Genomic DNA, 13,191 nt, shown 5'->3' on the forward strand with positions numbered 1-13,191 from the left:
CATACTAAGATGCTTTATGCTTGTCTTTTTATGAGCAAAAAGTTTAATATGCCACTGGAGGAAGATATGTATTGAGGATCTCTTGAAATCAGCTTCACCTGAGACTTTCAAACTAAAATAAAACACTTAAACATTTGCAATATTTGTTTTGTTTCTGAATGCTTAGAGTTGGACTAAGGAGTAGTTTAGTGTGTGCTTATTCTGCCTTTTATTTCCCAAGTTCTGAAAGAACTGATGCTTTTATTTCAGTTCTCTTTTACCTTATACAATATTGTAGGCCTTGCTGAAGGGGCCCAGAGGCTCCTTTTCAACCCCTCATTTTTTCAGAGGAGTTAATTCTATTGTAATGCCTAATTTAGATGATGGTGACTTCATACAGGACCTAAATGCTTCTACTTCTGGTTTTTCTTTGTGGGACTATAATGCTGGAATGAAAGACAGCTATTTTGGGTGGAGAAGGTATAATGATTTGAAATATTCAGCCAAGAGAAGATGTAAAGATGAAGTCATAGGGCATAAATGTAAATGAGTGCTAAGGGACATCTGATTTTAAATGATATTACAGTTTCTTTTGTGTTCATACAATATTGTAAATATCAGCATTTAGAATAGTTACAGCTCAGGGCTATTAAAGGGTGGGGTTTTTTTTCTTTTTTCTCCTTTATGTTTAACTTATTTCTGTGAATACCACTTTAGATAGATCTAATTTTTATTTCTTGTCAGGTGGATTATATAAGCAGAAACAAACGCCTAAGAAAATATTGTAAAAACATTAAAGTTGTGAAGCCTACTTTAAGGCAGGCATTAAGTCTGAAGCTCAAATAGCAAGCCATTTTCTTGTGGTGGATCTCTTTTTTTGTTCCAGGGCTATTGTCTCAAGTTTTCTTGGTTAGGGTTGTTTAGTTTTTTTTGTTTTAACAGAGATTTTCTTTGATCTTGTTAAATTTTTACAGAGAGGATGCTTATTCCTATTACTAATTTGCACAGAAGACTAAGAGATATTAACTATTGGTTGTAAAGGCAATGAGAAGTCAAAATCTCCCTTTTAAAATATTTGATCCCTTTGGAAATGGAGCCTATTAAGAGCTGATAAAAGCCAGGACTTTTTCAAATATCACTGTATTCTTAGAAAAGTTTCTTGATTTACAAACATTGGTCAGCATTTACTAAATCAAAATATTTTTCTACTAAGTCCTGATTCACGTGAGCAGTTGTCTTATTGGCGCTTGGACTTTTTTTTAGAATGACTATTTAAAAACATTTGTTTGGTTTACAGTATCTTCATCAAGCACACCCTCCATCGATAGTCGTCATTTTAGGAACAGCCTCATTTTGGGATTTAAAAGGTAAGCTTGCTGTATGAAGGCCTTTTTTTTCTCTGTAGCAAAATTCCCACTCATGTTTTCCCTCCTTAACCTTAAGTCTGTGTAGGTGTTGGCTTGTTTGGGTGGGGTTTTTTGTTTGTTTATTTTCTCCTGTGTTGGAGAATTTAAAAGTAGGGTTCCAGCTGTAACAGATCTGAGGATTACCTTTGTTCCTCTCTGCTCTTCCCTGGTTTCCTTACCTCTGCTCTATCTGTGGGCTCCTTTGGAGTATTATGTCTATTGGGTTTAAACTAACTTTACTCTTCTGGTGTTATATAAATCTTGTTTATTCTCTGGTGTTTGACAGTATATAAATTCCTCGGGGCAGGAAACATTTGGTGTTTTATTTTTGTTAACTTTTGTGTTTATGAACTGCCACGTAAATCTATGATTCCACTAAAGATGATCGCCATTAAGTATTAAAGTAAACTAGGCACATTCTGCTATGTCGTCCCCATCTGGTATCTTCCTGTGCCCTCCAGGCTCACAGGACTCCTGAATGCTCACGTTTAACACCCAGTATTGTGCTGCGTTATGATGACTTTTTATTTACAGCCACATGGTTCCATTTTGTATGGAAGGGTTTCTAGTTACTTGCAAGGTTGTCTTAGGCTTATGAAAACCTGTGTGATTTAACAAGCATTTCTGTCATTGCCTGTTTACCCCAGTCAAATGTGTAGGACTATGAATGAATTGTTCTGCAGTGTACCTCCACCACTGGGAACCGCAGAAGTCACCTAAGTATTACTCAGGGCCAGAGTCTAAAGGCTGGTTTTATTAATGGTTTCAGCAGCTATTTCCTAAAATTTTGTAATGATTGTGAAATGCAGCTATGTTTAGATTAGATATGGTAACATGTAACAGATGAATATGGCTAAAATAATTTCGTAGTAAAAATGCAAGTTCTGTCTAGCTGATCATGCTCTACTAAGGGAAAAGAAGGAGAAAACGCAAGCCAGTGTACAAATCGGGCATGTTAGCTAGGCCCGAACTGACCTTGATTTCCAAAGGATAAGTGCAATAATGCTTTAGATCAAACAGGGATATTTTACTGTTCCCTCTATTAGTCAGCCCCAGAATCATCTATTTCAGATGTATGAATTAAAATAATGGCTTCTTAAAATACATTTTCTGTCTGCAAGTACAGATAAATATCCCATTAAAGTAGGACTCGCACTAGAAAGGACCTCTCTACCCATGCTAGCATGAGATACCCCTACTACCGATGAGTGCGCACATGTTCAGAATGCGATTAAAGTAACTTTTAAAGCATTGTCAACTTGAATGGTGAAAATTAGGTGCTGAAGAATCATACTCTCCTTAAGTGGAACAGTTACTCTCCTCAGCAGTGAAACTCTCCTCAGCAGGGAAAGTTACTGGTGTTATGATTTGAATTGTTATCAAATCCTTGAGCTAAAAACTCAGGATTGTGAAGGAAATTAAATATTTTGCTTGACATCTGTCCGTTTACTGTTGCCTCTTCTCCTTGCCACTTGTAAATGTGGCAAAACAGTTTTGGGATTTGTTCTTAATTTTTCTTATCTGTCTTTATTGTTGCCCGGCTTCAGGAGCTACCTACTAGTCTTGGCTGTGTCTGAGCTTGACCTTTGTATTGTTTCAGAAAGCATGCCAATTCACGTTTCCTTTTTACTTTTAAATTGAGCAGCTAGAACAGCCTGAAAAATGAAGGTTGAACGTATAGTAGGTTAGAAGAAAAATATTTTGGCTATCACCATACCTTTTTCAAGACTAAATTGAGTAAAATTTGGTAACTAAATGCTGGCATTGAATGTTCAGATGAGCAGAGTTTAGGATTGACATACAAAAGCCTAGGGTATGGACACAAGGGATAAATGAACAATGTCCATAGTAAACTAGTTTATGGATTTCTGTTGAAGCCACTGTTCTGTAGTTACTGCTTCAAAGTATTCCTATTCTATCTACCTGATGTACCATTGCTATTTCAGAGTCAAGTACTTTGGGAAATTGATGCGTTTGATATCAGCAATTCATTGTCATGCTGTCAGTGGTGGAGCGAGTTCACGCCAGAAGGCTTAACTAACCTCACAGATAGCATTTTGTTCTCTCTGTGGATCTGTACTTGACTCATTTTCAAATACAAGTGGCAGCAGCACAAAAAGAATAAATGATTTGTAGGCTTGAGCCTTGTAAATAAGATAAAGCCCTAAACTTTTACAGTTGTCCAAAAGCTGTAGCTTCTAGATACAATCTTGATGCTTTGCAAATTCCAGGAACCAGTGTCAGTTTTTATATTTTATTGAACTGGTTAACATTCTGGTTTTGATTGTAACCTGATGCTGTATAGAGGAATGCTTTCCATCTAGTTCTCTCTGAGGCAAGAAGGGAGAATTCTCTTCTATGTTTTGTCTTCTAGTTATTTTCTATAATAAGCGTATACCTTAAGTGAGAGATGACTGCTTTTTTATCATATAAAGACTTTTTAGATGTCCATAGTTATCCATCTGTATTAAAAATCTAGTTTTAATGTACAAAAGTCTAGTTTTCTTTCCTAGCAAATTTGGCATTTTGACTGTTTGCTATGTAGTGTGACTTGTTTGCATGAAACTCATTTTCTTGAAATACTAAATAGAATGAAGTATAAAGTAAAAAAAAGTACAACTACCACATGATAAAAGGTTAAACTAAAAATATCCTTCCTAGTCTTCATTATCTGTTTGTGTTATTGTGTTATTTTGAGAGTTACTTAGTAGAAAACAAGATTATGTGCAGTAGAGTAAAAAGTACAACACTTACTCTGTACAAAATTAGTGTCCATTTTAAACAATGTGTTAAATATTTAATCTTAATTTCATTTAAATGCTTTAATGTGATCATCAGTGTTAATATGGTTTGTATTTTTTAAAAAAGAATGCAAGTGTAAAAAATCATTTTACAGCTTTTAATTTCTTATCCTTTGCTGCCCTCTTCAGCTCAGATGATGTACATCTTTGGAGCAAGGTAAGTGAAGACAGTAATGCTATAAATGAAAGCTTTTCTAAATGGATTCAAATCAAGTTCTTTAAGCGCTGCATGTTTATAATGCATTACTGTAAATCTGAGATCTGAACCTGATAATTGCATTTCTCAGTAATTTGAGCAAGACATTTGTCAGTGACAGATTATACAACTATATGAAATTGTGTTTTCAAATCGAACTGATAAGTGTAGTTGTGGGGGAAAAAAAAGTGGTGTTACCACTTTGTGTGGCTTATGCTACTCTGATTTCTCTGTGAATCCATGTTTTCATAACTGTGTAGTTGTAGCTTCAGGAGTGAAGCCTGACATGGTTTTCCCATCTGACTTCTTAAATTTCCTTTTCCTGCCTTCCCCAAGACCTTCGTCCTGTCCCTTCACCAATGCTAAAGTAATAACAAGGCACAATTAGAATTTTCACGTTTATATTATATAACTTAAACTGAAGGCAAAGCCAGATGAAGGAAGTCACCAGACTTAAGTTACAAATGGAGATGACTGCTCATCTTGCCCTCCCTGGTGTGGACTACTTTGTAAAGACATCCCACAATGTATTTTTGCAGAGGACTAGAATAAAGGCGATGTTGGCAGATGCTGACTGGGATGCGGTTACCAAATTTGAGAAGGGAAGCACTTTGCTTTCTGCCTTTTTCTTAGATATTGTACCTGTTGACTAATAAAGTACCGCATGTTTTCCAATGTATTTCAAGTTTTGAAAGGAAATCTTAGGATGAAATAGAAATTGCAATTTGGAAAGCCACTGTTTAATGTAGATTTATTAGACAGATTAAATATATCTGTGAAGTAAAAGATTTTTTTTTCTATTTTCCTACCTTTTTCTGATGTGTAAAGGTTATGGTCAGAGGTTGTTTTTGTCCTCTGCCTCTATCCTTTCTTTTCTGCGTTTTAAGAAAAAAGAGGAACAGCTACACTATACTCCCATTGTGGAAAAAATCTTGAAGGACAGTTGGAGAACTAAAATAATGGTAGTCTTCACATAAAACAGTTTTTAGAGCTGCTACTTCTGATCTCCACAGTGGAGGAAGGGTGCATTTTGTCATCTTTGCTAGATTTACAAGTAAATACATTAATTAACTTTTTTAAAACAAGAATTGCTAACTTGGGAAATCAAAATTTACCTAACATTAAAAATAATATTGCATATTCATTTTTTCTCTAATCCATTCTTTTCAGTATCCTGTAACATTTGATTCAGTAGGAGAACTATGCTATCATGACTTCTTTGATTTTTATTATAGTACTAGGTTCTTTTGTGTGTTGACTTGTCTTAGGAGGGTGAGGGCAAAGAAGCAGAAGAAAGCAGTAGTTTAACTGGCCACAGTGTCCATGCTGTTGGTAGAATGAGAAGTGATAGATAAGGTATTTCATTGCATGTCTGGTATTTTCTGGCTTTGTTTATTCATTTCCATTAACAAATGCAGGTGAGGGTTCCTTTCCTTCTGTTTTTACTTAAAACAGAGCTCTTTGATAGTGAGAATGCATTTCCCTCCTGCTTGTTTCAGGTTGCATTCTAGAATCATAGCAGATAAAGCAAAATTCCTGAAATAGTTAAAAATTGGGATATTGAATAAAGATGATGATTTCCTTAAAAACAGTTAAATGGATTTTTAAAATGTGATATGGTTTAGCATAAGCACTTGCAGGTAGAAAGTGGCGGCTCTAAGGTAAAGGCTTCTTTTTTTCAGATGAAGTAAAATCTACGTATCCCTTCAATCTTTAGAAGACTGATGGAACAGATGCTAAATTTAGTTAAAGTATAAAGAATGCAATTAATTTTTATGGGGACATATTTTGTCATTCAAAATTACACTTATTTAAAAAAAGCTATACCAATTATATTTAGTAGAGCACGATAAACCATGTTCTTTTCTTCTTTATGAATTTGCTTCTTTAAAATATGAAAAGAAAAGCTTTATGGGCCAATTTCAGCCTTCTGGTAATTTGGAACATGATTTTAGCATCTCCAGGAGTGACACTGGTAAATATTTACTATAAGCAACTAACTTTCTGTAGAATGATACATAAACAGAATAGTAGAGTGTCTGTCTTACTGCCAAACCTCAGAAAGCATTTCAGTTTGCAATTTATTTTTTAAGAAAAACCTATTATTTACCAAAAAAAAAAACTTCCTTGTATTTTTTAGTGAATTACTATGATGTGGTAAAGAATAATACCTTAGCAGAGAGTTGCTTTATTATTTTGAGAATTCAATTTCAGATACTGTTTGTCCTTGCTTGCTTCTTTTGGCTGCAATGTACGATTATTCTGTCTTACCAGATAACAGAACTGTTGTACAAGGATGAACGTTATTGCCTGACGCCTCCAGGACCAACTGGTAGAGTTTCAATTTCTATGATTGTAACTTATCCACAAATCCGTTCTTCTGTGTAATGATGGGTTTGAGAGATTACAACAGTAAACACTGATTGCTTCTTTTTGAAAGTGAAATTTGAAAACACATTGGGTAAAATCCTTATCCTAATAATCAGAGCTTATTTTGTGAGATCCATGAGATCTCTTCTTTTCTGGAATTATAAGAAAATCTTGCTGATAACTGTTTATTTTTCTAAATATATTAACCAAAATAGAAATTTAGAATGAACAGAGTATCAGTGTATAAATACTAAAAAAAAAAAAATGCGGTCTTTCCATTTAGTTTTACCTTTGGTAGCTCTTTTGATTTTGTGAAGCAAAATGGTACTTAACATCCCAAATCTACTATTTTGTAACAAGTATGCTTTTTCATGTAATCTGGATTTTAAAAACAATTTTTCCCCCCTGTCAGGGTTTTTTTTATGGGGAAAGCTAACCTTTTGAGAAAACAAGTAATTGGTGCTTTTACTTTTCTTGAATAGTAAGACCTCATATATTTTATGCTTGAATAGATAAGAACTGTAGTATCATATGTTAAAATTTGTTAATGTTGATTTTCATTAGCTGATAGGTAACTTCAGTATTACTTGACCTTATGGTTAAAATAATATTTTTGTTTTATATTTATATTACCATATTTAATGTAGCTTGGTAATGGAATATAATGGGTAAAATATACAGAATAAATATGCAAAGTGTTAGAATTCTGTTTTTTCTTTTGAGCAATGACAAAATATTTGTGGCAACTATTTGGGGTAGCGGGCAGGAAAGGGGGGGAAGGCCTTGGGCAGTACCACTTCTGTCACACAGTAGTGGAAAAAATAGATTGAAGTAAGATTCTGTACTGAGAAGCTGTCACTGGGTCTGAAAATAATTAATATTCCTTTCACTCACCAGTTAGATATGTGCTCCCAAACCACATAATCTCTATGCCTCAGTGATCATTGTTGCCATTTCAGAGCCTCTCATCAGGGTGACATCTCACACCAAAATGATTTCTTATAAATTAATCTTGATAACATGACAGTCTCAGTAATTTTAGTGGAATGCTTTCTCTTGTTTTTTTCCACAGAAGCTGTTGGCTATTTTCTTTATCACTTGATTGACAGCATGAGTGACTCAGAGGTACAGGCCAAGGAGGAGCGTTTGAGACAATACTTCCATCAGCTGAAGAAGATGGTACCATTTCATTTTTTGCTACATAATGCCTGTCCTGCCTGACATGTATCTATTAGATTTGAAATTGCTGCTTTTAAGTACAACCAGACCACTTCTCAATGACATGCAAGAGCTGGAGACTTGAATTACGTCTGAGATAATTTGTTAGACAAATTTCAGTTTGGTTGTGTTTCAAAACTCATATAATTTTTTCACCACCTCTTGGTACAGAATATGGTTATCCCTGCAACCCACTGCAGTGGCATTTGCAGACTGCTGGACTCCTCTCAAGTTCCTGAATTAATTAAGGTCTGTGCTTCTATGGCAATTACTTTGCAGCTAAAAAATGGAGTATGTGCACTCTGTGAATATATTCTCCTTTGCAAAATAAGTAACTTTATGATGATTATATGTAAGCCTTTTAACCTTTCTGTAATTCTTCACTAACTGTTGAAATTATTTTTATTCTCACGTGTGAAAGTTTTTTAGAGATACATTTAAAAGTACTGTTTCAAGTCAATCTAGTAAAATTCCAAAATACAGATTTTTTTTTTTAAACGTAATAATTACCGAATTAACTTGACAACATTTTTAGTATGATATGTTTACTTATAAATTGAACATTTTTCTTGGATTAGTGATATCTTATGTCTTACTACATTTTAGGATGCAAGGTTACTACTTCCTAATAAAAAAAATCTGTCTACTGATAACATTCCAGAAGTAAGTAAATTCACCAATAGCTACACTTGTTTTTACAGTAGTGGTACTGTTTGGGTGTGGATGTTATATGAAGCGTAATCAATAGCTTTCAGGGCATGGTAGTAGAGTAACATTATTTAAATCTGCCACTTAAAGTTCAGAGCTTACTTTCCAGAGTAGGAGTAAAGACTATCCAGATTTTCATATAGACCTGATGCTTGATCTTGGAGTTGGCTGAAGTTTCATGCCTTAGTTTCCCTATCTGGTAAATATATATGTATTTTTAAAGTTTTAGTTAGTTAACAGTGGTGGTATGAGGCTTAATTCATACTTGTAAATTACACTGGTCCACCTGCCTGGCAGGAGCTATAGAAATCACTACTGCTACCAATGGCAGAGTGTCAAGTCTTTACATCTCTAATCTGAGCAGAGTAGAGATGGAAAAGGAACCAGGCTTCTCTACCCTACTTCCCTGAACACAGAGAGCTTAATATGAGAGAAATAGTAATATTGAACCTTTGCAGATATGTTACTTAATGCTTTTTTAAACTATATTCTGACTCAAATCTTCAATTAGTATGTACTACTTAAACAGGTAAAAGCATCATAAATGATTAAAATTTTTTTATACTATGAAAGAGGATTATTTTGTCTGTCTTTTATTAAAGTGATCCGACAAGTTGTTCGGGGGAAGGGTGTTTTGTAACTGACATTCTTTCTGTTACCTCCATTTAGAGTGCTAAATCTGACGTGTCTGCTTTGGAGACGAAACTAGAAAAGCGAAAAGCTGAAAACCAGCCTATTACAGATGTCTTGAAACAACTCATACATGCTCTTTGTGAAGAAGAGGTATCTTAAGCAGTGCGGCGATAACTGGAAACACATAGCTATATTTTTAAAGGGACATAAATGACTGTATTATGGATAGACACAGTTAAGCAAAGACAAGTGCAGTGCTTGAGGTTTCATGGTTTGATGCTTATAAATCAAACATAAGTGCAAAAAGCAATTAAATCAAAAGGTTAACTAATTTCAGCAACACCTTGAATGGCATGTTTTGGGGTTGCTGAAGTTTGTTTACAATAATCTGCAAAGTGAATGATAGTAACAGCTGTGATAGGTTTATCATACATGCCAAATGTCCTTTCAAGCCATGGCTCCGGTCTCTTATATCTAGATTGTCAAGCAACTGATACATGCACTAGTCATTTGCAATTCAAATGTTACTAGGTTGTTAATGCAGGGATTGAAATTCCATTTTCCTGCAGGAGGAAAGCTCTTCTGAGATAAAGGGTCTCTTGCCTTCATTCGGCAGGCATCCAGCTGTAGTTTACATTCATTTAGTGTGTGTCTGTAATTTGTGGGGTATCACCACACTTTTGTTCAGTTCCTTGTTCAGTATGAGCCTGCCTGTAAAGCTGTATATGTAGGAGCTGTAACAGTCATGAACATGATAGCACAATATTCTGTTGCTAAAAATACAGTTTATAAACAGAATTTTTCAACTGCCCGTGTCTGTGATTTTGCATATGAAATCAGGCTAGAAGCAAATACCATTATAAGTTTAAAGCGGTCAAATGTATGAATAGAACGTGAGGAAAAAAAATAGCTATCCATAGGATCATTAACTAGTTTATTGTTCTTTAAAAAGTAGTTTTGTTTTATGTTTGGCTGTGCACCAGGTGAAAGTCATTGTTGTGAATTCTAAATAGATGTGTTTTGGAGTTTGGATTAATCATGCTTATGGTGTTAATGTGTGAGTGAACAAAAATGTATTACATTAAAGCATGCTAGCAATGTTAACTAAAGCAAGAAAATTTACTTTGAAATCTACTTTCCTGTTAACTGAAAGGGTGCTTTAGAAAGGAAGAGCTAAGTTTCTGTAAAATAACTCTTACTCTGAAAATTTGGTAAAACATTATAGCTTTTTATTTTCAAATGTGATTATCTACTATTAAAAACACTAAAGTAGTCACGTAACTGCACATTGAATGTCTAGGATTCATAATGTCATACTGACTTTTCCTCCAGTTCATATCTCTGCTTTGTTCCTTTTTTAGAATATGCAAAAAGCCCTTGAAGTGAAAGCCAAATATGAACCGGACATGGTTGTCGGTGGCTATGCAGCCTTAATAAATTTGTGCTGTCGACATGATAATGTAGAAGATGCAATGAACCTGAAAGAAAAAGTGTAAGTACACCGGCACTGAAACATGTCACAGAGATTTATGCTGATACACAGACCTTGTTGAATTAAGTAGGTTGAGTATTAACCCCCTCATCCATTTTTAATTAGTTTTCCCCACCAATGTATGTGCATTTAAAACAGTCAAGATTTTTTGTTGAAAGAAATTTGCTTAGTATAATTGAACATCAGAAACAGCTATTTTGTATGGTCATTAACTGCCAATAAAGGGGGGGAAGGGGGCAAGTTGCTATGTATATTTTGTTTTTGTTTTTCGTTTAAATGTATGTAGCTTCTAAATTGAAGTTCGACTTAAAAAATCTGAACCTGTATTGTGTTTTAGAATAGCACCTAAAATGTGTTCAGAATATACTGCATCTATATTGTGTTTAGAATGGCAGTGTTTTTAAGTGATGTTATATTTTAAGACTGTCAACAAGCATTCCATTTTAAATTTTAATTTCAGAGCTTTTTATCTTCATTATGAAAATTAGCTCCTAGCTAAAACATGCTATGCATGATTTATCCTGGAGCAAATTCTTACATATCATCCTTCCATTTGCCCCTTCTTCTTCTCTCAAAAGCCCCTGTGCGGTCTGAGGCTACAATGAATAAAAAGTTACGTGTTACTTCCAGGTTTTCTCTCTCCCCTGTGCACACACAAAGTATTTGCTTTGGTTTTATAATAGGGTATATACAGGCTCGTTACATAAGAAGAATCTTGCTGGAGTTTGAAATCATATAAAATAATTGAGCTGTGAATATCAAGAAATTTACCACTCTGCATACACAGTAATTTATATTGATTTTAGTTGTACTACCACTCTTACACAATCCCCACAGTAAGCTTTTATGCAGTAAAATTGAGTTGTGTAGTGGAGCTTCATTTCAGTTGCATATATTTTTAGTGATCTGCCTTAAGCTTAGCTTATTGCTAAGAAGTGACTTTTTGAAATGTTACAAAAAGAAACAACAAAAGAAATAATTTTAAAACTTCCAGGAAAAAGAAAACAAATACATAGCAGTAACATTTGGAGAGCTACCTTTAATATGTTACCATAGATGAATAGCTTCCTACTCTTTTCGTTTCAATAAAGAATAATGCACTGCCCCAGCCATATGGACTGAATTTTCTTCTCAGGCTTCTTATGCAGCAACTACCACACAAGTAATAAAGCAATTTGGGTCATTAAAAGATTTCTTAACTTTTGAGTTTTCGGGGACAAGTGTGTGTGTGTGTGTATGGAAAACATTTTATAATTGCAGTTTAATGATACATCTTTAAAGCATATCAGATTTTTCCTTTTAGCTGTTAATGCTGTTCTTTTGTCATGTAGCTTTTAAAATAAAGATTTAAGCTGAATCCAGAAAATGTAAACTTCTGTTGATACAGTTCTTAATGTTTAATTTCTAGCTTTCCTAAGAGTTCACCTGTTGCTCTTGACACTGGAAAGTACGTAGCGCTGGTAGAAGTTTTAGCAAAGCATGGCAGACTAGAAGGTAATCCATTTGTTTTCATTGTATATTTGCGCTATGTAATAAAGGTATCTTGCCTCAAGAATAAAAATGTGAGTTGATATTAATGGTATATCATGTCCTGCAAAGTGCTTGAACATTTTGCATACAAATTTGCATGTGAATTCAACCAGAGATGCTTGGACAGTGCAGGCCATTAGTTTTAATGGATTGGCAAGCTTGTCATTTACATTTGCACAGCTCAGTGCTTTTTGCATTTCTGCAGCTAGTTTTTATTAGCATTGCTGTTTGGATTGAGTTTGAAGATCATGACTTATGGCACAAATTGCGTATGTGCCTAGACTAATGGCTTTGTTTTTGCTTAAGAAGGTCTGAAGGCTGAACGTAAAACCTATAAACATAACCTTCTTGTAAGAGCCAAGTACTGCAAAAAAAATCATTTAACTTTTTATAAAGTATATATTTTTGTTTTTTAATTTTTTAATTGAGTTTTAAAGTCAAACTGCCTGTAAATTTTGGTAAATGAGTGTCCTTCAACCTATGCCTATTTTGGGATTTCTAGATCTTTGCATTAAGCTGTTCTATAACTTTTGTAATTTACTATAACAACTTCTATAATTTACATGATTTTGTTGATCTTTAAGGCTTTAGGTTGTAATCAACTTTAAAAGATAATTCTGAGTTCTGTGTTTTTGTACAGGACCTAACACCATAAGAATGCAGCCCAAGACTAGATACAAAAATGTAATGATTTTATGTAAAACACTGTACAATAAAATAAAAAGTTTAATGTTTAACATTTTTTTTTCTTGTCAATTCTTTTTGAAATTTTTCTGGCCCACTTATTAGGGTTATTGTTAGAAAAATAATCAAAAAAGCTGACCTTTTCCAAATCATAATAAATCAGATCATGACCAC

At 34.2% G+C, this 13,191-nt stretch overlaps 1 protein-coding gene across 2 annotated transcripts in view; it reads left to right on the forward strand.

Annotated features, from left to right (window-relative positions):
* Nucleotides 1-13,191, forward strand: part of LRPPRC (leucine rich pentatricopeptide repeat containing) — a 93,483-nt gene that overhangs the window by 28,757 nt on the left and 51,535 nt on the right. For both annotated transcript variants that reach the window (XM_064509584.1, XM_064509585.1), the window contains exons 14-22: nucleotides 1,277-1,346; nucleotides 4,316-4,343; nucleotides 6,657-6,714; nucleotides 7,825-7,931; nucleotides 8,142-8,219; nucleotides 8,577-8,633; nucleotides 9,348-9,461; nucleotides 10,673-10,803; nucleotides 12,212-12,297. In XM_064509584.1, coding sequence (XP_064365654.1) covers nucleotides 1,277-1,346; nucleotides 4,316-4,343; nucleotides 6,657-6,714; nucleotides 7,825-7,931; nucleotides 8,142-8,219; nucleotides 8,577-8,633; nucleotides 9,348-9,461; nucleotides 10,673-10,803; nucleotides 12,212-12,297 — 729 coding nt within the window. The remainder of the gene's footprint in view (nucleotides 1-1,276; nucleotides 1,347-4,315; nucleotides 4,344-6,656; nucleotides 6,715-7,824; nucleotides 7,932-8,141; nucleotides 8,220-8,576; nucleotides 8,634-9,347; nucleotides 9,462-10,672; nucleotides 10,804-12,211; nucleotides 12,298-13,191) is intronic.

The sequence above is a fragment of the Dromaius novaehollandiae genome, chromosome 3, assembly GCF_036370855.1.
Source record: "Dromaius novaehollandiae isolate bDroNov1 chromosome 3, bDroNov1.hap1, whole genome shotgun sequence".
In the NCBI taxonomy this organism is placed as follows: Eukaryota; Metazoa; Chordata; class Aves; order Casuariiformes; family Dromaiidae; genus Dromaius; species Dromaius novaehollandiae.